The sequence below is a fragment of the Ambystoma mexicanum genome, chromosome 4p, assembly GCF_040938575.1.
Source record: "Ambystoma mexicanum isolate Mex_15411 chromosome 4p, UKY_AmexF1_1, whole genome shotgun sequence".
Lineage (NCBI taxonomy): Eukaryota > Metazoa > Chordata > Amphibia > Caudata > Ambystomatidae > Ambystoma > Ambystoma mexicanum.
Genome location: NC_090927.1, coordinates 1,074,511,976 through 1,074,538,858, shown reverse-complemented (window position 1 = coordinate 1,074,538,858; position 26,883 = coordinate 1,074,511,976). Strand labels below are relative to the sequence as shown.

At 48.8% G+C, this 26,883-nt stretch overlaps 1 protein-coding gene across 3 annotated transcripts in view; it reads right to left on the bottom strand.

Annotated features, from left to right (window-relative positions):
- AK9 (adenylate kinase 9) overlaps positions 1–26,883 on the bottom strand; it is a 1,784,103-nt gene that overhangs the window by 536,303 nt on the left and 1,220,917 nt on the right. For all 3 annotated transcript variants that reach the window (XM_069606660.1, XM_069606662.1, XM_069606661.1), the window contains one exon: positions 3,855–3,923. In XM_069606660.1, coding sequence (XP_069462761.1) covers positions 3,855–3,923 — 69 coding nt within the window. The remainder of the gene's footprint in view (positions 1–3,854; positions 3,924–26,883) is intronic.

Genomic DNA, 26,883 nt, shown 5'->3' with positions numbered 1-26,883 from the left:
GGGTGGGCGGGAGGGAGAGAGACACAAGGGGCATGAGCGTGGGTGGGGGAGGGGAGAGACACACGGGGCATGAGCGTGGGTGGGGGGAGGGGAGAGACACACGGGGCATGAGCGTGGGTGGGGGGGGAGGGGAGAGACACACGGGGCATGAGCGTGGGTGGGGGGGGAGGGGAGAGACACACGGGGCATGAGCGTGGGTGGGGGGAGGGAGAGACACACGGGGCATGAGCGGGGGTGGGGGGGGAGGGAGAGACACGCTGCATGAGCTGGGTGGGGGGGAGGGAGAGACACACGGGGCATGAGCTGGGTGGGGGGGAGGGAGAGACACGGGGCATGAGCTGGGTGGGGGGAGGGGAGAGACACGGGGCATGAGCTGGGTGGGGGGGGAGGGGAGAGACACACGGGGCATGAGCTGGGTGGGGGGGGAGGGGAGAGACACACGGGGCATGAGCTGGGTGGGGGGGAGGGGAGAGACACACGGGGCATGAGCTGGGTGGGGGGGAGAGACACACGGAGCATGAGCTGGGTGGGGGGAGGGGAGAGACACACGGGGCATGAGCTGGGTGGAGGGGAGAGACACACGGGGCATGAGCGTGGGTGGGGGAGGGGAGAGACACACGGGGCATGAGCGGGGGGTGGGGGGAATTGGAGAGAGACACACGGGGCATGAGCGAGGGGTGGGGGGAATTGGAGAGAGACACACGGGGCATGAGCGGGGGGGTAGGGGGAGGGATAGACACACGGGGCATGAGCGGGGGGTGGGCGGGAGGGATGGGCATGAGCGGGGTGTGGGCGTTATGAGTGGGCGGGAGGGGTAGACACACAGGGCATGAGCGGGGGGTGGGCGGGAGTGGTAGACACAAGGGGCATGAGCGGGGGGTTGGCGGTAAGGGGTAGACACACGGGGCATGAGCGGGGGGTGGGTGGGAGGGTTAGACACACGGGGCATGAGCGGGGGGTGGGTGGGAGGGTTAGACACACGGGGCATGAGCGGGGAGTGGGTGGGAGGGTTAGACACACGGGGCATGAGCGGGGGGTGGGCGGGAGGGTTAGACACACGGGGCATGAGCGGGGGGTGGGCGGGAGGGTTAGACACACGGGGCATGAGCGGGGGGTGGGCGGGAGGGATAGACACACGGGGGTGGGCGGAGGAAGTGGAGAGAGACACACGGGGCATGAGCGGGGGGTGGGGGGAAGGGGAAGTGGAGAGACACACGGGGCATGAGCGGTGGGTGGGGGGAAGGGGAAGTGGAGAGACACACGGGGCATGAGCGGGGGGTGGGCGGGAGGGGAGAGACACACGGGGCATGAGCGGGGGGTGGGTGGGAGGGGAAAGGCACACGGGGCATGAGCGGGGGGTGGGGGGCAGGGGGAAAGACACACGGGGCATGAGCGGACATGAGTTCGTGTGCAGGCGGCAGATCCCGCTCCTCGGCCCTCCGCTGGCCACCGTGTGCCGATGGCGTGAGCGGGGGGCTGGAGGAACAGGGGAGACACGGAGCATGAGTGGCGGTGGGGGGGACAAGAAGGACACACGGGGCATGAGCGGGGGGTGGGAGGAACAGGAGACAGACACGGGCATGAGCGGGGGACTTACTGTGCATGCGGCAGATCCCGCTCCTGCTGACCTGACAAAGCCTCTCATGCGAGGAACAAAGATGGCGGGCGTCTCTGAAGCCACGACGCACTGCACGCTTTCACCGCATCCAATGAGAGAGCACGTCAGATGTACGCGGACATCACGCAAGCTGCTTGCCCAATCACCGTCCTGTCCGCGGAGCGAACAGGGAAGTGTGTCCACGAAGCAAACACAGATATCACTAATTTTTTTCACTTACATTTTTGTCATTTTTTTAAAAACTACTGGACGGATTTACACCAAATAAAGCAAAGCACGCTTTCGGGACCAAGCCGCCGCTCCTGCCGCAAATTTGGTGTAAATCCGTCCAGCGGTTTGGGCTGTAGGCATTATGTCTATGGGAAAAAGCAAAAGTTTTGGGCCCCCCCCTATAACTTTTCCCCCCCTGGACAAATCCTCACCAAACTTTGCAAAAAAAATCATACTTTTTTTTTGCAAAGTTTGGTGAGGATTCGTCGAGGGGGAGCGAAGTTATAAGCCGCCCAAAAAGTGTTCTTACTATGAAAACACCAACTTAACCATAACTACATGGCCACTAAGGTGGCCATGTAATATATATATATATATATATACACACAACATATCATTGCAACACATCAATTAAAATATAAACTACACAGTTTTCATTAGTAAAAGACCTCTCGTTCAACAGAGTAGCCTAACACCTGTTTACAATATTAACAATGCAAACCTTCTGCATATATTGGATGTTAAGATAGTTCATCTGATAAAACAAAATTAAATGTTAAAATACATCTCTTGACAATTCTAGGATTTCTGTGCATTGCATAAAAAACTTGACATAAAAATATATAAAATGTATGTTGTTCCCACCCATCAATTTCTGCCACAAGTTGTCTGTCTTCGTTCTGTCACATTTGTTGTTATAGACTTTGATCCATTTGGCTCTCAATTTGTTCAAGTTTTCACAATCAACCTATAGATGCTCTACAGATTCAATTAAATGATTACCACATAGGCGGCATAAACGATATGATCTACTTATGTTCAGACGGGCTCCCATAGTTTCCAACACTGGACATGTATTACATTTTATCAATAGATAGCTTCTACCTACCCAACCAGTCGGAAATGGCTATTATATATTTAGGTATGGAAGCACGCTGCATAATGTAGGCTATGTATCAACCACTATTTCCATTTGTAGATAGTTTGACAAGCTCTACTTCATAGCTATAGACGGCCATTTTCTGTTTAAGCCATCGTTTACATGTCACTAAGTTATTTGTCTTGCTGACTGGCATAAATCCATTGAGAACGCGCAAGTGCAGGGGAAAAGGAAAGGGGAAAAGTGCATGGAAGGGGGGGGCGAAGTGGAGAAGTGCAGAGCAAAGGAAAACAGATAAATAATTCAAAATAAATAAATAATAAAAGCAACAAACCGTGATAGTGCAGCCAGCAAGTGGCAAGTGCTGGGCTAGGGCAAACAGACAGGCTGTGTCTGATAAGTGCAGGAAAAACAAGGGGAGAGGGGACTGTATGGTTACAGATACAGACCCCAGTGCAAGTGATTGCCAGGAGACAGTGCGGGTGGGTGGCAGGGTGAGCAGGTACCTAGGCCTGGAAGTCAGAGGGTAGGCCAGGTGAACAGTGCTGAGAGCGAGCAGATTATAGGGGAGAGGAGGGGCGAAGGAAGAAGCAAAGAGGAAGGTCTTGAGGTGCTTCCGGAACCGGAGATGGTTCTCTTCAAGTTTCAGAGTGGCACGGAGGCGTTCCAGAGGGAAGCCTCAGCCGATATCAAACCAAAAGAACAGACTCTTCAGTTAGGAGGGTAAAAACTGTGTGCATAAAGTTGAGGCTCTTTCCTCGAGTGATGCGGTACGGGGAGCCGAAAAGCAAACATGATACGGAGTAGAAGTAGTACTGTCTGGGGTGCAATATTAAGGTATTCAAAGGGGAACAACTGCGACCCTTAGAAGAAGTGAGATTTCAAGATTTTAAAAAAGTCAATTTTTTAGAAAGTTCTACGCTAGGCGAAAACAAGACAAGATTCTATTGAGTTCACATACCGGAAAGTATGCACAGCACAAGATACAATAAATATGTGTTAAAGCAGTCTTGAATAAGCAATTTTAACTAAATGCAGGTTTGAATCTAGACAAATATATTTCTAAATTCTACTGAAACCTTTTTTACGAATGTGCTATGTAGGTCAATATTCAATCAGGACTAATTTCTTGAGACAATAATGTACCTGTTTACTCTCCTGCTTCTGAGATCGCTCTGCTAAAAGTTCTGCTCTTCTTTTGGCAATCTTGTCATCCTTAAAAGATAAATAAACCATAATTACTGTTTTGACATTAGTAACACCAGTAATCGGGTGCATACCCTACATAAGCTTGAGAAAGTGTGCCTAAGTCTAACACGACAGATCTTAGTTTATGGAGACTTTTAAAAACAATTAGATTTTTTCTAATTATAATTTTTTTTAGTATTTTGATTCAATTTGTTTTGTTTTCTGTATATCAAACATTACAATCCCAAAAAAACTAGCATCTTCCCTCCCCCACCCCACCCAAAACCAGTGCACACCGTAAGGGTGTACGTCACAAAGTACATTCATCAAAGAGATATCATCGTTTCCTTGTACCAATCGGGACCATATAACAGTTTATGTAATGTGTTTCTTAGGGGGAACGTGTTAATGATTACAGTATTTTCTTCCCCCCCCCACAATTTGCATGGGGGGGTATATCATTATACCAAAATGGTATCAAAACACACATCTGCTAAGTATCCGACATGAGGGAGAGAAGAAGGGGAGATTGATACCTAGAACGGTCTGTTGGGATCACATGGGATCGAGCCCTGCATGATTAAACCTCAGCGGCGTCTTCCCTTTTTAAAATATACGAACGAAAGGGAGCCCAGTAATCGAAGGGTCTGCTACCGAGGGGCAAGGAGGATGCATGGGAGGATTCACGCATTTCACACACTCATCATTTTCAGCCATTCCTTAACAGTGGTGGATCTCTGTCTCATCCAGGATTTGGCAATGGTCGCTCTTGCAACCACTGAAGCCGTGGCTAACAATTTCTTTTCAGATTTAGTTGGGATGGTAAACAACACCAGCAACCAGGCTGAAGGCGAATCGTGTGGACACTCTGGTACCATCGAACTCTTTGCGGCAGACACACCCTCCCACAATATCTGTATGTGGGGACAGTTCCATACCATACGTACAAAGTCTGCGTCTTTACCATTGCATCTCGAGCAATCCGCAGTTCTATCTGGATATAATGTATGCAATCGAGTAGGGGTCAGGTATGACTGATGCAGGAATTTGAAGTGGATCAGGCGGAACCTGGCATTCAAAGAGATTTTTCTGGTCATTTTACAGATAGAAAGCCGCTGCTCTTCTTGAAAGGGAACCCCCAGGGGGCCGTCCCACCCAGCCCTGTACATCACCCTGGGAGTTGGGCGCAGAGATCTAATCAATTTATATAGGGTGGACACCATATTTGTGAGGGCAGGTGGGTTGGTCACAAAGCGCGTTAGAGGGGAAGGGTCGGGTGCAGCCAGAAAGTTTGACCATACACCTCAGAGTGTTTCCCGTAGCCTGTAATACAATAGGAGGGAGACTGCATTCCAAGGACCCCGGCTCTTAAGGAGATCCCAATGTATGAATTGTCCATCATGTACCATGTCCCCCAAAGAGTTAACCCCTGGTTTCTATAGCTGTGTCTTAAAGGTCTTCTCGGAGGTAAGGGGGAAGCCGTGAATCTCAAATATTGCAAAATCTGCGTGGTAATTTCCAGAGGTCCCGGCTTTCACGTGTATGCTGTCCCATGCCAAGCGAGTTACTTCTAAAGGCTGAATTTCGCCCTTTGGGATACTCTTGGGGGCTCCTCAGAGTAGACCTTTCAATTCAAGAGGGTGAGTTATTGCTTTATTATTATTACTAGTTTGGTATGGGGGATTTCTATGGAAGGGTGCCACCACCAGATCGCGTAATGAAGTTGGGCCGCTAAGTAATAGGTGCACATATCCGGATAGTCCAGACCCCCAGACTCAAAGGGAAGAGATAAAGTGTCAAGCGAGACCCGAGCGTTCTCACCCCGCCCATACCAGTTTGGTCAACATAGAGTGCATACGTCTCCAAAACCATGATGGAGGAACCAGTGGGACATTATTGAATATGTACAGCATTCTGGGCACACCACCATCTTCGCTAGGGCTAGGTGGGCATCCTGGGGTAGTGACAAACGGATTCAAAAATCCACCATGCGTTCCAGTTGGGAAAGGGTTGCTACATAGTTGTCTTCGAGCAGCCGAGACGGAGAGGTAGAGACCACAATCCCCAAATATTTCATGCCCTCAGGAGACCAGCGGAAGTCAGTGCCTACATCAGTAGGGGAGACAGAGGGGGTTAGCGGAAAGATCTAGGACTTAGTACAAATAATACGCAGGCCAGAGAAGCCCCCGAATTCTGTGGTTTCCTGCATCAGTGGTTGACGATTCTGCCTGGGATGCTTAACGTGCAGCAACATATCATCCACATACAGGACGTAATTCACAGACCGTTTTCCAATGGGGTTTTGCCATTATAAACCGCGTCTGTGAATTAGGCCCATAGTGAGATGGTGGATATATGTGAGCGTAGCTGTACCCCACTATTTGAGTGGAACTCCTTGATAACACAGACAATGGGCTCAATTGCCAGGGCAAAGAGGATAGGGGAGAATGGACATCCCTGTTGTGTCCCTCTACTGAGGTATATAGTCTTGGAAGTCTGTTGGTTTGTGGGTATTAATGCTTGAGGGGAGGTATATAGAAGACAGATCCATTCTATGTATTGTAGTCCCAGTCCCGACCTGCGAAGTACCTAGAACAAGAATGGTCATTCGACAGACTCAAAGGCCTTCTCTGCATCGAGGGCCACGACTACTATAGGGACTTCACCATTGATACTGGGCATTATGGACAAGAGACGACGTAAGTTGCTCTGTGTGGACCTGTCCAGGATAAAGCCTGACTGATCTGGAAGTACCAAAGCGCTCATATGGAGGCGAGGTCTGTCCACCAGCAGCTTAGCACAAATTTTTGTTGTCCATTTTAATCAACAAAAGGGGCCTATAGGAGGCACAGTTTTGGGGATCTTTATTGGGCTTAAGCAACAGTGTGACTACAGCAGTCCTGGTGGATTCTGGTAGCAGACCAGCGGATAGGGATGCTTCTAACATATTACAGAGGTGGGGGGGGGGAGTGAGAGTCTCTGCGTATTCTTTGTATAACTCAGTGGGGGCACCATCCTGACCTGGGGCCTTGCCGCTGGGGAGATCCTGTATAACCCTGCTAATGTCTTCCACACTAATCAGAGTATTCAGAAGCTCTGCTTGAGAGGGGGTCTAACCACCCCATTGCAATGCGGTCTAGGTAACGTCAGATGTCCACCGAGGAAGCTGAAAGTTGGGACAAATATAACTGACTGTAGTAATGCTGAAATCTTGTATTTATTTCGGCCGTGTCCCGGAGTATCACCCCGCTAGAGTCTGCTATCTTAAGTATATCCCCCGCAGCCCTCTCCCTACGGATCGCCCACACCAGGGTGCGGCTGGTTCAGCCGTCCTCCTCATGGTTGATCTCGAATGCTGGGTCACCCACATATATATCCTCTCTTTCTGCCGTCTCAAAGAATTCATGCCGTTTATCCTCAAGCCTCTTGGAGAGTTGTGTATTTGTGCCTGCGGGTTGTTCATTTTCCAGATCCTGTATCTCCCCTTCCAGTCTGTAGAGAGTCGTCCTCAGGGACCGCAATACCCCACCCTCTCTAGAGATACAGCTGCCCCCAATTACCACTTTCACAGTGTCCAATGGTCTGGGACGGAACCAACATTATTTTGGAAGTAGTCATCAATGTCGTCCCTAAGGCCTTTGCGGGAGACTGTGTCCTCGAGGGTGTGGGTGCACCAATGAGGAGGGTGATGCAGGGATGTCGGGAGGTGGATGACAGCCAGGACTGGGGAGAGGCCAGACAGGGACCTGGGCAGCATTTTGGCGCACTGTGTGGAATGGGCGTGGGGAAGAGAGAGCATAATGTAATCGATCCTGGAGACCGTACCATGTACTCCCGAATAGAAAGTGTATTCAGGTATGTCCAGGTGCATGTGTCTCACAGTCCCATGGATTCTGCTATATCTAGCCAGGCGAGAGCAGCTTTAAGGGGCATCAATTGTGTGGAGGCTGACCGGTCCTTGGCGACTGTCAATGCCATATTAAAGTCCCCCTGCCAAATTACTTAGTGTAAGGGGATTTTATGGATTAGTGCAGCACAGCTCTGGAAGAAATAAGGTGAATCAGCATTTGCAGCATACACATTAAAAAACAGGACCCTCATACCCAGGCACTCCCCAGCCACAAACAAATATCTCCCTTTCACGTCAGCCAGTTGCTCATGAAAGCCGAACTGTAGGGAGTGGTGTAAGTAAATCGCTACCCCTCTGGATTGTCAGGAGTACGAGGCCCCGTATCTATGAACTCCCCAGCCCGTGACCACCGGGAGCTGGCCGTCGTCAGGGAGATATGTCTCCTGCATATTGACCCTGTGTAGCTTTGTGAGGTTCAATACCAACATAAGCTTCTTCTTCTGGTGATCCTCCTTATGTTCCAGGACATAACATTTAATGCAATAAAGGACATGGTGATTAGAGTCAGAAAAGATCGACCATCTTGTCCGGTACAGGAAAGGTCAACTCAAGACAGTCAAACCGTCCAGTTCGTTAGCAGTGTGACATAGCAGTGAACAACATGAATTATCTGTGCACCATAAACAGCAAATAATTTCCCATGAGACTCTCCACCCACGGCAGAAACAAACATACCGGCTGAATCCCCATCCCAACTCAACTAACATAACTATCTAAATGCAGTAACTGCGCTCTCGGGGTGCGATGCACAGCCTTAGTTCTCAGACCTTACACCGACACGTCAATAAGCGTTTCAAACTTAAGTCTGCCCACTAGAGGGCATGGGCAGAGAACCCCATTCGGAGGTGCCCAGCCTTATGAAAGATAGATTGGACCAGCAATCAGTCCGGGGCAGCCTGCGCATCTGCTGTTTCTGGCAGTTCTGAGACCAAGCGATCCGCCGAGGCAGGGGTAGTGAAGAACTTGGTTTTCCAGTCATGAACCACCAAGTTTAGCTGGGAACAGCATGACGTACTGTATATTTTTCTTCCTAAATTTGTTTTCCACTGCTTGGAAGATTTTTCTCTATTCCTGCACCTGTTGGTTGAAGTCCGGGAAGAGCCTAATGATGGAGGAGCCATATCAAAGTTTGCCCTTGTCCATGGCCACCCAGAGGAGAGCATCCCTGTCCCTGTAAATTAAGATCCGGGCAATGATGGGTCTGTCTGGAGCACCGGGAGGCGGTCTGATGGCCAATGGGCGATTCACTCTCTCAACCTGGAACATGGAGGACAAGGGGGGTGATCTAGTATCTCCACCAGGAGTTTTTCGACGAATAGTTCCATATTGTCTATTTCAGTGGACTCCGAGACCCCCACAATGCGAATATTGTTCCATCTTGACCTCCCCTCCAAGTCCTTGTTTTTTGCCTCCACCCGCCTCACTGATTGCTGTAGGACCACAACCTCTCTCTGTAGGGATGTCACCCTGTCCTCCGTGTCCCTGATCCGCTTCTCCACCTCTGTCACCCGGCCGCAGAGTTTATCTTTTTGTATGGCGGATGTCTCTACCCTACAGGTCAACGTATCGATCCAAGGGAGTCTGTGCTATTCTTCAGACCCCGTAGTGTCTGATTGAGTTTAGCCATATCGACTGCCGCAGGTGGCGCAGAAGAGGGGGTGGGGGCCAGGGGGATGATCCAGTCTCGTAAATTGGTGCATTTTTGCTTGTTTCCGGTTGTTACCCATTTCCAAAAAGAGCGTAGCAATGTCATCGTAGTGTGTACCCTGGCAGTGCGCCCCACTTCCGCACCCCGGCTCTAGAATGAGGGGACCACCACCCCTGTGTAGGAGTCTCCTTGGGGGATGTGTAAGTATTTATGAAAGGAGCTCTTGGATGCTGAGAGATGCCCTTGAGCTCTCGGTGCCGCAACTGGGTCGAAGAGAAGGATCCCCTCCTGCAAAGTCAGGTGGACCCCCTCCAGTGGTCTCCAGAGGGACTCCCCTTGTGATCCAGGAAGGTCTACCCCCACTGATTTTGGATGTATCACTTCACGCTGTTCCTTCAAGAGTGTTTTTGCGCCTGTTTTGAGTGACAAGACTCCCCAGAGCTCTTGGATGGGGTCTCTTCTGTGTTTAGGGAGGATTACAACGAGAAGTTGAGGAGAGAGGGCCGCACGCCCCCGTGTGAAACCAAGTGGATCCGTGCACTTTGTGAGTAGCTGGGGGGTGCAGAAGGGGGCCAGAGCAGGGGGTTGGCCTGCTGTGTACCAGCAGGGAATCATGGTCCAACCAAGCAAAAGGGGGATGCGAACGGAACCACTCTTACTGGTGTTTTATAGTGTCTCTGAGCGCCCAAGATCTCCCCCTGACGGAAGTCACTACTAGTAATAGTGCTGGAACCTCCCGCAGTCTTTCGCTGCAGCCCGCAAGTCTGAGGATCGGGCACTGAGGCACTTGTGGGGGGGAATCGGGCCCAGTATCCCATGGGACGGGGACAAGGCAGGTCCCAGTGCAGCATCAAGGGCACCAGGAGAGGAAGGATGAGGTGACGGGGACTCACCTATGCGCTCCGTTATTTTAGGGTCCAGATGGTGGGATCTGGCGTCTGCCCTCTGTGGTTCCCAAGGGTGGTGTTAAAGTGGATTGATATACCAGACCGCAGTGAGCTCCGCTGTGGCCCCGGTTTGGCGTAGAGGTTCCGTCCCTGCAGAAACCCTCCGTGGCCCGTGCAGCACAGCCGTGTGAGGGAGAAGGGGAGCGGGGGTTGGAAGGGCCAGAAGGTCGCAGAAGGCACTATACAAGCTGTGGCAATGCAGGCACCAGGGACCAGGTAGCCTCTTGTGGCATGTTGCTGAGGAGTGGGGCGTCCGTTTCGGGGGAGAAGGGTGCCGGGCTCCTGAACGCTCTGATAGGCGTGCAGTATTTCACACCGTGCGACTGCAACGTGGCCACAGGCCGCAGGGGCTCATATGCGGATGTAGGACAGTGTAAGCCCCAGCAAGTTTCTTAAAGTGTGTGCTGCAACTTCCCCAGGCCTGTGCTGGTGCTGGAATTGTGCGGTGGGCAGTGTGAACAAGGATTTTGCAGGATGTTGGTGCCACTGAGAGGGAGCTCTCTCAGGCAGCAGCCATCTTCTCAGCCACGCAACAGTGAGCCCATATTTTTGATATTTGAAAAGCCTCACAGTAATATAAATATTAGGGTTCATATTTTGGGAAACACAAGGCAACCTAAGAGTACTAATGACACATTTCCAAATAACTGCTCTGGTTGAAACTTTGAAATGGAACTACAATCCCTACACTCCCAATTACTTCTAGCAAATCTTGGCTTTGAAAAAATCTTACATTCTTCAATGAAAGGTATATCAGAACTTTAACATAACTTGTGTTGAATCAACGTTTTGAAGACCCACACATGCTTAGGGATTTGAACACTGTTGCACTTTTGTAACCGGCAAGTAAAAGATACAACTTTTTTGGATAAATGCCTTTGGCGCCCATATGCCAAGTTACACACTTCTTTTTACCAAATTGCCCCTTCTCTTTGCTTTTAAGGGGGATGGGTAACTTTATGCCCCCACACCCCCTCCCCATTCATGTCTTTCCCTATTATCACATCTGTTTTCCATTATTTTTAAACAAATCTATTTGTTGGTTTTCAGATGTTCTGTGTAATTCTATTTTTTTATCTTTATTTTCATTTTCAATTTGATAGAACATTGATAATCAAACACTTCTCCCTATCTTCCATTCCTCGACCAACCACCCAGCTCTATTGATACCCCTTAACCAAATAAGGTCTGGTTTCAGTGTATGTAATCTAAAGAATATGTACAAATAACGTTTCCATTAGTTTAACACTACACTTCTAGGAATTTAGCCCAAGTCTCTCCTGCTCTATTTAGATGATCTAGTCTATAAGACAATTCTTCATATGCTGCAAATGAGGACATTGAATCATTCAACTCTTTAAACATGTCTCTAGACACTTGCTGCAAATGGTCCAGCACAATGGTTCAGTTCCCAGAACCTGTGTGATTGATTGCGAGACCCATGACCAAAAAGTTGTTGATTTGGGACAGTTTCACATCAAGTGTATGAAAGAGCCCTCATCCGCACACATTCCCCAACAAAGCGCTTTAGAGGAGCTACAGAGCCTCATAAGTAGGATGGGATACCAATATGCTTGGTGCAGAATATGTGAAATCATATGTGTTTTTTTATTTCTCATATGCTTATGCCAGTCTATTAAGGTGTCCAGCGATTCTTGTGATTCTCAAGTCCCTTGACCACTACAATTTTAGTTCCTCCTACAGTTCTTCCTCTGCAAGACGTAAACAAATATATACTCAGGAAATACTGTGTCTCATAAGATCTGTTGTCAAGAGATATTTATCTAGTGCTGTCAGTATATTATCTACATTACTCGATTACCACACAATGCCTACTACTAGTTGTAGTGTTTGTTCGCAATCACACATTTCATTTTCAATATATCAACAATATAAAATGACCATCTTTAGAACAGTCGGCTATCAGGCTGAATCAGTTATCATCCCAAGACAATGGGTTTACCATCTATCTTAAAGTTCCTATTGTACCAAAGAGCTGTGTTACACCTGAAGGTCGGGTTTATCCCTAATCTTTTGTGAATATGTCTTGTGTTTAAGAGGATTTTTTTGTGTGGGAATGTTTGACTAAGTCATTGGTTTGTATGAAAGGGGTAAAAAAATTATTTTTTTACACTAACCCACATTAGTGTTTCTGCCCCCTCAAACACTTTAGCTAGTTGCACCAAATGAGTAGTCCAAAATTGACACAGTCTAATACCACCATTAGTTTGATCTTTACGGACAACTGCCTTCTTGATTGATTCTGGGCTTGCCGCCCACCCATATGAAAGTGAACATCCATTGTTTGTTGATTTAAAATGTATCTGACTGTTAGCTAGCGGAATGCAGGTAAATAGATAATTGACTTGTGGTGTGCTGACATTTTACATAAAGAGACCCTACTCTTGAAAGATAAAGTGAGTCTTTCCCAGTTCTCAAAATTCATGCAGATTTTTGCTCCACATACTACTGAAATTCATTAAATGTAGCACCCCGAAGAGGTTCTTATATGGACCAATTCCTAGATATCTTAATAAATCATTACATGCAAGGTCCGTACTTCCTAACAGCCGTTCATTCATTGGCCTAGTAGACATAGCCAGTAGCTCAGTTGTATCCCAATGTATGTGATATCTTGATATGGCTCCATAATAATCTGCTGAAGTCAAAATGTTGGGGAGGTCAGATTCAGGGTGTTGCAGGATGAAAAGAAGGTTATCTGTAGGTTGCTTTGATTAGGCCCTAGAAAGATCTCCTGAATCAACGTGTGTGCACAGATCTTACAAGCAAAGGGTAGCAACAATGTAAACGGAAGAGGTGACAGGGAAACCATGCTTTGTACCCCTGGATGACAAATGTGTTTGTGACCTTACTGTCCTGTGATCACCTGTACCTTAGAGGTCTGTATAAAGCCATCACTGATCTAATAAAAATGTCTTGAAAACCAACCTCTCCAATATATAAAATAAGATGGGCCAGTCTAATCTATCAAACTCTTTGCCAGTATCCAATAGATACCAAAACAGATGGTCCCTCTAGGATTCAACTGACCCTTCTCATGTTGCCTGTAGAGGATTGTCCCCCTATAAAGCCAAACTGATCATTGTGGACTATACTCCTAAAGCTCTCCCGAAATATTTCAGCCAGTTTCCACATTATTAAGGTTTAGAAGGGTTAACAGTGCAAGGGGATTTAAATTGTAGATTCTTTTTTCTTGACAATGCTATCCAGTTTTAAAATATGCAAGTGTTGGTGTGAAGGGATGGTAATTTACTGGTGGAGAAAATTACAGCACTGTGCTCTTTTGATCTATTTATAGTGTGGATCTGAGGGATGGAGCACAAAGTCTGCCACAGACTGACATCTGTGCTGCAAATATGCCAGCATCTGCACACCCACAAAATGTGTATCTGGTTGGAGAAGCTGGAAACCTTATGGACTCCTGATGTTTGCACATGTAAAAATGAGGAAGAATCCTTGGGGATTCACGTTAATTCTGCCCACCATGCACGTCAATGGCAGCAGCATTAGCAAGAATCTGCGGGAGAAGAAACCATAAAATAAACATTACCAGTAAGTAATTTCTCCTTCAATGGATTGCTTTTCTTCTGCAGATTCCTCATCAGACAGACTTCCAAGCAGTACCTAGTGGGGACGTGTGGTGAAAGTCCCCACACTGTAAACTCTGCAGAATTGCCCTTCCAAATCGAGTGTCAGCTCTACAATCCACGCTCAAACATGTTTGGTAAAGGTGTGAAGGCATGACCACGTTGCCACCCGGCAGATATATCCAACTGGTACACCTCTTTTCAGTCACAAAGACACAGCCATGCCTCTGGTTGAGTGGACTCTGATGTCCGACGTTAACTCTTTACCAGCATTTTGATAACACTCCAAGATACAGTTATCTTCCTGGATATGGTCTGTTGTGAAACAGCCAGACCATTTCTTGACAGAGAAAACGCCATCAACAGCTGGTCAGCTCTCTGGACCTCTGCTGTCCTTCCTACATAAAAACTAAGGGCCCTCTTGTGGTCCAACCTGTGAAGCCTCTCCTCTGAATATTTGTTGCTGTGGGGATCGTTTGATGCCCTCTATGATTGACTTTATATTCTGTTTATAATTAGAAGGTAGGATAAGGGGGTGTTTTTTTTTTTTTTTTTTTTTGTGATGTTTGGTTTTGTCTTTGTGGTATTTTATGTGTATTAGGTATAATATTTAGCGGGGTTCATTTAGATACGTTTTGCATGGTTGATTTTATTATTGGATTTGGTTTAAATGGTTTGCTCATGACTTTCATTTGAAAATGAATACTGCAATGTTAGTTTGATCCTATGTAAAACTGCTGTATTGTAAACCTAATAAACAGAAGTTAAAAAAAAAAAAAGAAGAATGGGGAGGTGGGTAGAACACAGGCAGTTCTATACACTGGGACGCATGGAAGTCTGAGAAGACTTTGGGCAAGAAACCCGGCTGCACCTTGAGGGACACCTTTTCCCTGAAAAATTGCAGAAATGGTGGCTTGCAGGAGAAGGCCTGCAGCTCGCAAACTCTTGTGGTCGATGTAATTGCCACTAGAAATGCTATCTTCATTGTGAGCAATCGAATGGGACACAAATGCATAGGCTCAAACTGTCAGAAAGTAAGAACCAAATTAAGGTCCCAGTATGGAACTGCAAAGAGAACTGGCAGAAACATATTCACAAGACCTTTCAGGAATAGGGTCAACTCCGGAATCGTAAAGAACAACCTTTGATCCAGAGACCTCTTGAAAATGGACAAAGCTGCCAAGTATCCTTTGACTGTTGTAACCTGCAGGCCTGAAGAGGCCAGTGACATATGGAACTCCATCACCGAAGTGGTAGGGCAAGAGACAGGGTCAATCTGGTGTTCCCCGCAACACGCCTCAAATCTTATCCATCTGCAGGCATACAGTTTGCACACAGCCAGTAGCACCTCAAGTACCTCCTCTGAGATGTCCCAGTCATCATATCGCATCCTCTCAAGAGCCACGCATTTAGGTTGACCCTCCGACTAACATAAGAGGTTCGTCCGATGAGGCAACCGGATAGGTGGGCAGCAGTAGCAGAGGCAGCTTTTGTTGCCAGGGTTGGCGGCTAATAGGGTGCCAGCGGGAGGCTGGGGGCTGCATTAGGCACCGGGGGGAACCAGATGGGGGCAGGATGAAGGGAATTGGGGGGAAGGCATAGTGGAGGTCGATGTCCCACTCCATTAGGAATGCATTCCTCAGTGCGCTTCTCATCAGGAATTCCCTCAAGCAAACATTTCTGCATTTACGGATAGACTCCGTGGCAAACAGATTCACCGTTGGGGTACCCCGCTGAGGAAAGATCTACTTGAGGACTTCCTGGCACATCTCCCACACATGCTGGACCTAGCTCTGTCCGCTTGGGGTGTTTACCAGCCTGTTCGTTGTCCCCACCAGGTGGACTGCCGAAACAGAGATCTGGTTCTATAACAGCGAGGACCACAGCTACATCGCTTCCCTGCAAAGGGGCAGAGACCGTATACCACCTTGCTTGTTCAGGTAGTGCATGGCCACCATATTGTTAATCATAATCAGGAGATGCTTCCCTTTGAGGGCGCAAAAGCCTTGAAGACCCACCTGTTTGCCCGCAGATTCAGCCTGTTGATATGCCACCAGGTGGAGACCAAAGGCCACTCATTTGCAAATCTTGACAGTGAGCACATAAACCTTTCAAAGATGCATCCGTAATCACCCTGACTTGGTGCCATGGAGGCCAGAAAGGTTCCCCCACCTTCTTGTTGTCTCTGCTGTTGCACCAAGAGGGATTGTTGACCACCGTTCTTGACACCCTGAGAACGTCCCTCATGGTGCCGAAATACTAGGACCACTGACACCTTAGTAGCCATAGCAGAGATCACATCCACAATCTGGCACAAGAAAAATGCAGTAGTCCATGGGGCCTAAGAGGTGGAGGAAGGAGGCCGCTGGCAAGCTGTCATGGATGGAACAGATCGACCATTTGCCTGTGTTGGGATGGAAATGAGCCTATCCCACCCCCTAGGTGCTTTCAAGTAAGGCAAACACCATATGAGGTGGTGTAGTGTATAAGTGGGAGTAATCTGCACTATTAAACACCATTTAGAGGCACTGTAGCACCTGCAGTGAATGCGTGGCACTAGAGAATACATAGCAAACAACTCTATTTTGTTTTAGGCCCCCAACAGTAGAAGCTTCTATAATTGTGCTGTTCATGAACCCACCCTCACTAGGCCCAATCTCAGTAGAACGGAATGGATGTGCAGAGCCCCATTCCTGGAAATTCACTTCCCCCTCGTCCCTCCAGTGTTGCAAATATTTAGTATCTTCCAAAGGAATACGCCCTGCACCAATTCATCTCCACTAAACTGCCAGTAGGCCTCTAACGCCCACCCAGCCAGAACGGAGCCAGCCCCACACCACTGACCCATCCACAGCACCTTTGCCTTCCCCGATAAGCAGACAACCGCCATGTTCCAACACAAATCAAGGGTCCACAGAAGATCTAAGCATGCATGGCTGTATTTCCTCACGCATACAAACACGAGATACAGGGAGGGATAAATTAAAGATCAAAACCCTCGGTGGAGACCTTGAGTGTGGGAACTGCGGTATCAATGAAACTCTGAATGTGTGGGTCAGCGTGACAGTATTTTATCCTCCCTTCGCCCTTGGCACCATTCCTGTGCCGCCCAGGTGCCTGCCACAACTAACTAGGCTTAGCATGTTCAGTTTAGAATGAAACAATGTTGTAATGTGTGCCCTGACCTTCACTGCGAGGATGAACCCAGCTGACCCACGTGCATCCAGACCGACGGAAAAGAACCAACCAATTACAGCCTGGCATCCCCTATCGAGCAGGCCCATGTGTAGGGTGCCTCCAATCAGTAGCACCAATTAGTACTGTATGTAATGACGATTTTCAGGCTTCTAAACCCCTGTTTGTAGCAGGACGAGTCAGATCGCTCTCCAGCAGCAGAGTCCTATGTTGATATTTGTATCCTGTACAATTAAACCTTGTTATCCTTGCAATGCTATCTCCTGGCCTATTTCCCTAGCGGGTTATCTTTATTCTGGACTGTGCGTAAAAAGAGATTTGCCTTCATTCGGTGACCATTACGATGTCCCCGTACTTGCAGAGGTATCCACCTCCAGGCCAATATTGTGTATTGTGCATTCTGCCCTCCAGGCCAATATTGTGTATTGTGCATTCTGCCCTCCAGGCCAATATTGTGTAATCTGTATCTCGCGCCTACATTAACACATACTCCCTGCCTATGAGCAACATCCTACCTCTAGAACACACAGCACAGCAAACTCACACACAGTATCTGCCCTTCCTCGCTTGCCTAGTAAGCACGCTACTCACCCTTATGACCACACCTCACCCTTATACTTTAAAGCTCAACCACCACTATCAAATCACCTCTAGTTGTCCACACACGATGGACCTCCTGCCCAAGCCTTCACACACTCCAAAAAACACAGCATTGATACCTAACCTCAGCCTCAGATTAGACAGACTCAGAGCCCGCACCTTCCCTATCCACTACCATGCCACCCCTACACGCATACCACACAGAAACTGCCGATTTAGCTCACGCACCTCCAAGTACACACACTCCACCACTGTGACAATACCTATATATGCCACAGCTCCAAACCTACGCTTACCACACCTAGCGGTAACTCCTACTCTCAATGTACCGCAGTACCCAAAGCAGACACCCACACCATACCCACTAAAAACTCCTGCCCAACGCTATACAAATGCGCCTTAATCAATGTACGATCACTCAATGTCCACGCTTTAGAAGTAAATTACCTAATAACTACCCGAAACCTAGACATACTCGCTATCACAGAGACCTGGCTCAACGAAGCTTCCGGCCCAGCCATCACACTAGCACTACCACAAGGGTATGCGATCCTTAGTCAAGACAGGATAGCCAAAACAGGAGGGGGGGTAGCCATTATTCACAAAGAAACACTATCTATCAGAATCTTACCCCACCAAGAGGAAGGAAATATTGACATCCTAACAGTCAAATTAGCACTCTCTCCAAATAGCACAATAAATATTCATACCATATACCGTCCACCCGGCCCAACTGCCAACTTCATAGGTCAAGTCAATCACCTCCTAGGAAACAACATTAAAAAATCCACGAAATCACTACTTATAGGTGACCTTAACTTAGGATTCAACGACCATAAGGACAAAACTGCTATCTCTCTAGTCAAAGACCTCCACGACTTAGGCTACTCTCAAAAGATCACATTGCCTACTCACGCAAAAGGACGCAACCTCGATTGGATTATAGACCTGACTGTAACATAGCCATCACTTCCAATACTAGCCTCCCATGGACAGAACACAACCTTCTCCTATTTGACATCCCTGTCTCATTAAGCACTAAAGTGCCTACCAAAGCACCGGCGACCCTAGCCAGAAGTGCCAAAAAACATACCGCTGACAATGTCAGTGCACTCCTCAATCTGCCATGCCTAGTGCCCCCATTCTCCGCAGACACTAACATCCTCGCAGAAATATTCAAAGACACCCTTACAATGGCTGTCAACACCGTTGCCCCACTGGAAAACAAAAAAGAGAAAAAATCCTTCCACTCCAATTCCTGGTTCACAGAGGAACACCAGACTCTGCGCAAAGAAAAACGCATGGCGCTCAAAAATTGGCAGTGTAACCCCTGAGATACCACAAAAGCTAACTTCAAATCCATAGCAAAAACATACAAAGACGCCATCTTCCTTGCTAAATCTGAAGCCTACAACCACCGCATCTCCACTGCCAACTCCCACTCTAAAGAACTCTTCAATATCTTCAAAGAACTAACCGTACCACCTACATGCCCTGATGAGATCGTCAAAGATGAGGCATGGTGTACAGGCATTCAATCAGCCATCCTTGCAAAAATAAACCTCTTCCAAAATAAGATGTCCCACCACTTCAATACTTTACCTAAGCAAAGCACACATGCACAGACAAAACCTAATGTAAAAGTAAGAAACATGCCCAAATTTGCATTTACCGAAATCTCCGAACCCGAGGTCACTGACATCCTCAGACACCTCAAACCTTCACTATGTAAGGGTGATGTATGCTCCCCAAAATCATCCAAGACTGCGCAGAACCACTCGCCCCTCTTCTCACAGCTTTCATCAATGCATCCTTCAAAACGGGCATAGTCGCAGACAGCCTAAAAGAGGCCTGGGTACGCCCTCTCTTAAAAAAACCTGACGCTAGACCCTGCTAACCCTAACAACTAACGACCCATAACTACAGTCCCATTCCTCCTGAAAATACTTGAGAAGACCGCCCACAAACAGATTCAATTATTCCGTGAATCAAACGCAATCCTAGGAAAAAGACAATCTGGGTTCCGCAAGGGACACAGAACTGAAAACGCCCATCTAGAACTAAAAAATGAAATTACCAACATCCTAGACAAAGGCAAGCCCGCTCTCCTCCTTCTCCTTGACCTTTCAGCTGCATTTGATTTGGTAGATCACACTACACTTACCAGTCACCTTATGCACGCTGCACACTTCTCAAAGGACGCCGCATCCTGGGTTACATCATTCCTAGAGGGTAGAGCTATGAAAGTGTTCTCTAACACAGCACATGCAGCACCCTCCATCATCCACTGTGGTGTCCCACAAGGTTCTTGTACTGCCCCCACGCTCTATTATCTTTTTTACCAAGCCTCTCTTTTGATAAACTAGACGCGCTGGGGATCACCTACACAAATTGTGCCGACGACACGCAGGTTCTCCTTCCCCTGACAGGGAACTATCACCAAGACGCCACTACCTTACAGCAAATCTACTCTACCATACAAGTATGGATGGCCACTAACGGCCTCTGCTTGAACGGGGACAAGACCGAAATCCTCATTCTAGGACAGAAATCCACCCTCTCCAACCTCAACCCTCTATACATCAACTTAAACATAGATAAATTGTATTATCCCAGTCCTATCCTCAGTCAAAACACTGGGGGTTCACATAGACGCTACCCTAACTATGGACAAACAAGCCAGCGCCATAGTCTCGGCCTCAGCACTGAGTACTAAACTCATTAACGCAATAAAACCATTCCTAACCAAGGATAACTGCCTCTCCATCGCCCGAGCAACTATAGGAGCCAAACTAGACTATTGTAATGCGCTCCTAGCCGGCACCTCCAAAAAAAAACTATCTAGGCTCCAAACAACCCAAAACAAGGCTCTCAGAGCAGCCCTCAGCGTACCGAAAAGAGAGCACATCACACAAGCCAGAAAGACAGCTCATTGGCTCCCAGTCAAGGACCGTATCTCCTTCAAAATTCTCACAACCACGCATAAATGCATCAACCTCTCAGCTCCCTCTTAACTATCTGACATGATAGGTAGATCGCAATCCACGAGACAGAGAAGATCACAATAAACCAATCAACTAACGATACAGTGCATCAACAGAACTAAGGCAGGAGGTAGAGGCTTCCCCTTCCTCGCACCTAAACTCTGGAACTCTCTGCCCACTGACCTCAGAGCTGAAACATCTCTCTTCTCCTTCTGAAAAAAACTCAAAACTGCCCTCTTCAACTAACCCTTTTCTCGTGTTCTCCTGCTGCTCAACAGATATATGTAAAAAAAATAAAAAATGAATAGATCGTCCAATGTAACCGTACGGACATGAATTTATGTAACACTGTAACTAGCGCCACGATGCCTTCGGTCTGCTGCGCGCTCAACAAATGCGAATAAATACATAAATAAATAAATAATCCAGGTGGCCTCTCCATTTTTGTTCATTTATTTTCTAAGGAATATTAAGGATAAGTAAAAAAGAATACGGGAGGCTCCCTGAGTAAGGGGAGAGGGTGGAGGCACGTTGCACTGTCCCGACCAGTGTGAGAGAGAAAATAGAAGAAGAAATATAGGCGCTCCATATAATTAGAGAGCTCGCGAGTAGTAGTGGTGGTGGTTGTTTTTATAGCATGTTATTTTAGTTTATTGTGCTAGTGTATTTTTATGTGTACGGAGGAGGCTCAGTAGGGGCATGTGTGACGTGTGCGAGCGTATTAGGGGAGCATGTAAGGTGTGAATGAAGGCGCTCTAGAGGGGGGCGAAGGAAGGGGAAAAGTGAATGGATTGTTTTTTGTGTTATGACATTTTTGAGAGTACTGATTCGTAATAGAGGCTCTATTAAGGGGCATACATTTTTACCGATATTGGACGTAGCCCTGCTTTAATTGTGGTACAGCTGTACAAGCATAGCTCTGACACAAAACACTTACCGGATGCAACTATGGGGACGGACACACCCCTAGACCATATATATATAAAGCCCTGCCCCTGTATTGTGAGACAATCTTAAACTATCACAAACAATAGGTGACTGAGACTAAAGGGGAAGGAATGCCCCACTCCTGGCTTGAACGGGGATCGTTTGACAGATGTGCACTGGACCATATGTCCACCTACTTGACCGCAAAGTAGAAGGGGAGACAATTACAGAGTAGACAGGAAATATTGGCCCTCTGGAGAATGTTTGAAGAAACAGAGGTCCCGACTGAAGGGGGACGACATCTGATAATGACAAGAAGAAGAGTATAGAGGAGGCTGGGGGAAAAGGGGAGATGAAAAAGGGGATATACCTGCTAGCCACATGGCCTGAAGAAGGGTACACCTACCAGACATACGTCTCAGGAGGAGTATAATTGCCGCCCCAAGTACTGCCCCACCCCCATCGTACGTTGCACCCCCTGAGGTGTCGACCCACACAGGGGTAAGTGCAAGAGACCTAGAGGAAGCATTAGCCTCGACACGCACAGAATTGGCAAGGTTGAGGGCAGCCTGTGAAGCAACATGTCTGGCAGAGGTTCCAATGCTGCCCGCAAGGAATGCCCCCACAGCCGCCCGGGAACGAGTGGATGTCAGGTGACTTCCTGTTCAGAATAGACAGTACAGCACCCATAAGAACTGTTCATGTAGAACGGGACGGAGAAACAGACATTCTGGGGTATGAGAATGTGGGGTCCCAGAGAGGGGACAAGGAGTATTGGAGTGACTTCGATAACACAGAAGAAAATACAGAGGGAGGGGCCGAGCAAGCGCCCCTTACTAAACCAAGAGTAGAGAGTTTATGGGATGGAAGATTAAGGGAATGGTTTGGCAGGATAGCATTGGCACGGAAGAAGGGAAGCGCAAGCAAGGGCGGGAAAGGAAAGGCAAAATTACAAATGCTCTTAACAAACAAGGGCGCAGGGCGACCCCACTATGTCCCATGGGCACAAATGGACAAAATAATCTCCTTAAGGCCCTCGCACAACTCACAGCGGGGCCAGGGAAATGGATTTACGCATTCGAGAAAAATACAGCAGGCCCCTAGCAATAGGAGACATTAAGAGCTTGCTAGTAGCAGCAGTGGGAGATCAGGCATAGACAGTATAAAGCTGGGTACCCGGGAGTAACACTAAGTAATGATGCCCATGATGGAGAATCATTCAACAAGATTAGAGCTTGAGTAAGGGATTTGCTGCGACACACGTTCCCCGACACCCCAGACTTACAACCAATAATGCTATGCACAATGGGGGATGAGGAAGACGCTGTGCAGTATATTCTCAGGGTTCAAGAGATATGGGGAGCAGAAACGGGCAGCGCTTGGGATTAACCAACATCCTTGTTTTATTTGATTGTGAAAAGAGGGCTACCCAAGGAAGTGCAGAAAGCGCTCAATAAGATAGCTGAGGTGGAAGCAAAAGGGTGGCCTGAGATTCAAAGTATCATTGTGCACCATTGTAGGAGGATCATAGCGCAGGAGAAAGAAACTGTTCAGAGGTGGCAGGCAGAGGTAATGAAACTAGTTCAAAATAAACTAGTGAAAGTAGCAGCGGTATCCACAGTGCCGGCCCCAGAGCAGAAGGGAGAGGAAGGGTGTGTCTCCATTGCAACCCATCTGAGGATGGCAGCAGTGTGGGCAGACAGCGGACAAGGACAGTGGAGAGGAAACCAACACTTTTCAGGGCCCTAGTGGCGAGGAGGACAGCAGCGAGGACGAGGTGGGTTCCGAGGACAAAGGGAGGGGGATTCAGAGGACAAGGACTAAGGGGTGGCAGACCAGGACAGTGCTGTCATGTGGGAGGTGGGGACAATTTGAGAGAATGTTGCAGCAGATAGGCAGGGAATTAGAACTACAACCAACAACTTTATGGGTAGCCCCACCCAGGTAGCCCCCAAGGGCCAGTTCAGGGAATGTCCTCAATCCCGCATGAGATTCACCAGGCCTATATGCAGTTTCCTCCCCAAATCCCTGGCCTTTACCAACCACCACACCAGCAGCAAGCCATGCAACCACACCAGCCCCGCCCCAATCAACAAGCCGTGGAGAACAGACACCCATTTGCAACTGCACAGAGCGGGGCAGTGGCCCCATATCAAGGAGCAATGGTGGTGGCGGGAAACCCTTTCTCGTTTCCCAGGACAGACACATACCCTGACTAGGACAGCCCACAGAGAGCACTTGCATGTCCAGTCCTTTCAATGACCTTACATCCAGAAGAGGAACCACTGGTGGGGGCAGAGATAGGAAATAAACAATTCATATTCATGGTGGACTCAGGAGCAGAGAAGCCGTGCATTAGTGAAGGAAACATCCCGCTATCAGGAAAGACTCTCGACTAGCAGGGATTCTCTGGCGCTCTTTTAACGGTTCCTTACACAAAAGACTTAAACGTCAAGGTGGGAGGGAAGGCTGTATGAGCACCTCTCCTTTATTCTGAGAGTGCTCCTGTCAACCTGCTCGGTAGAGATCTGCTTAGCAAATTAAACATGAAAATATAATTCACAGACCGGGGGATTGTCTGCGCCACACCTGGCATGTGCTCACTCCGAATGATGCTGGTAATACATGCTGTGGCCAGCAAGGTGGCAGCGAGAGGCATCCCTGTCAACTCAGACACAGACATATTTGTTTATGGCATCAAAGTACTTGCCCAAGCTGTCCCCCAAATCGCCAGAAAGGAGTGGAGAGTACCAGCAGATTTCCTTTTCTGACCTGTGGCACTCCCCGATGTAGTTGCCAGTACAATCTTGTCATTGGATTTGGAAGGGCTGCTTGTTTCTGCTAAAAAGGATTGTAGTGCTAGGAACTGACCCTCACGGGTGCCAATTGCGCACTGTGCTGTGCATTGATCCCAATGTACCCCTACGAGAAGTGAGACGAGGACCTTTTTGAGGATGGCAATAATGATGGAGAAATAATCCTCAAAATGTATATACCCTGTGACATAATGGTACAATACAGCCCTCATGGCTGTTGTCAGTGGACCGCGCCCGTTCAGTGAGACAGATTTGCAATATGTCCCCACACATTTATGGGCAACAAACCTACACAATGTAGGGATGTTGCAAGAAGTGACACCTGTAAAAATAACACTCAAACCAGGAGCAATACTTCCGCGGGTCAACCAATATCCCCTGACTAGGGAGGCAGAGGAAGGAAGGAATTCAGGAAACAATGCAGTCCCTATTATACCAAAGAATCATAGGGCCCACCACATCACCGTGCAATACGGCTATGTACCCCATTAAAAAGGCAAAGGGGCAGTTGGAGGATGATTCAAGAATTAAGACACCTTAATGACATTGTACAGAAAGAGTTTCCACTTGTTCCCAACCCGGCATCCATTTTGTGTAGCATTCCCAAAGAAGCTACCCATTTCATGGTGGTTGATTTGAAGAATGCGTTTTTCTCAGAGCCCCTCCATCCAGACTTACAGTGCATTACAGCATTCACCCTGGGTGGGAAGCGCTATAAATACCGACGCTTGCCCCAGGGGTACTGTGAAAACCCAAGTGTCTTCAACAGGATACTGCATGAGGATCTAGATAACATCGAAGTACCAAGAACGATAATTCGATACATAGATGACCTACTGGTCTGCAGCAACAGCCAGCAGAGCTTTCGAAGGGACTCCATTGCACTAATCCAGTTACTAGCAAGGTAAGGGTACAAGGTGGACAAGGCAAAGCTCCAGTACCGTCTACTGGAAATGCTCTACTTGGGGAAACTCATCTCCAAGGATGGTAAGCAGATAATTCCCGACAGGGCAGCTACAGTGTGTGCCACTCCCAAGCCACTCACAGGTAAAGACATGCAAACATTCCTAGGGTTATGCAACTATTACAGAGCATGGATCCTAGACTACGAAGCATACACCAGACCACTCCTACAAGGACTCAAGTTTGAGCCGTAATCCCCCCTGCGAGATGCCTCGGCGTTGGCGGCAACCCAAGATGGCAGACGGCAGAGTGGCGTAACCTGGCCTCCCTACCAGCGCCCGAGTCGAGGGGGAACAGGGGAAGCCCACCACAGAGCCGATCTTAATCCGTCGCCCTGAAGCGGCAAGCACCGGAGCCTTTCGGCACCCCCGATGTCAGGACACATCAGTGTCGGCGTAGCGTTCGACCACGAAAGCAGCGGGCCCCTCCTCCAGACGGAGCCCTGGGAATCCCCCCTGCCCCCGTGCGGGAGGGCCGAGGCACTGGGTCCGGAGGCCAGCAGTGGCAGCGGGGCAAATCCTGCTACGCACAGCGGCAGCATGAGGCTGTGCCTCCCGTCCTCTCCAACTTTAAGGACTCTCTACCCCCTACAGCCTGGGGGAGCACCAGCAACTGCTGTGGCCGAAGCACCGGCAACGGCAGTGCCCGCCTCCGAAATCAGCGGGCACTGCCTTCAGACGAGGCCCGTCGAACCCTCCGGCCGCCTTCTGCGGCATCGAAGTAAGCCCGGCCTCGGAGAGACACGATAGGGGGCCCTGCCACCCCCCCTCCCCCCGAACTCATCAACTCCCCGCCCATTGTGGCCCGGAGGAAAGCATCAGTTCCCGAGAGAGGGAAAAACAGCAATCACTACTGTTCCCCCGACGGAGCCCGGAGACCCACCCCCACCCCCCCGTGCGGGCGCAAGGGGGCCGGCAGCAGCAGTGGGGTGAGCCCACCACGGAATAGTGTGTCGCAGGGCCCCCCCCCTTCCCGGATCCACCAACTCACCACCTCCTGCAGCCACAGAGTCCACGGGCGACTCGATGCCTCTGGCGTCCCAGCTGGAGCTGGGGGCGTGAGAGTTCACCCTGCAACAGGCCGCCACCAGCGACACCCGAAGCCCTGGAGAGTTGGAACCTCCGGCAACCCTGGTATCGTGGATGCGGGTGCCTGATCCGGGAGGAAGGAAGGTAGGGCGGCACCTGCCGCATTACATAGGAGCTCCCGGGGCCTGCAGATCGCCTCCCCTGCTCCGGCTCCCAGGGGAGTGGCGAGGTGTCTACCCAGGCACGAACTCCTCCGTGAGTGTAACCTGAACACAAACTTAAAGGGGAGGCCGCGTCCCTCCCCCCACACTGAGCCCCACTACCCCGGGGGTCCCTCCCCCAGAGGCACTGCTCAGCCTCC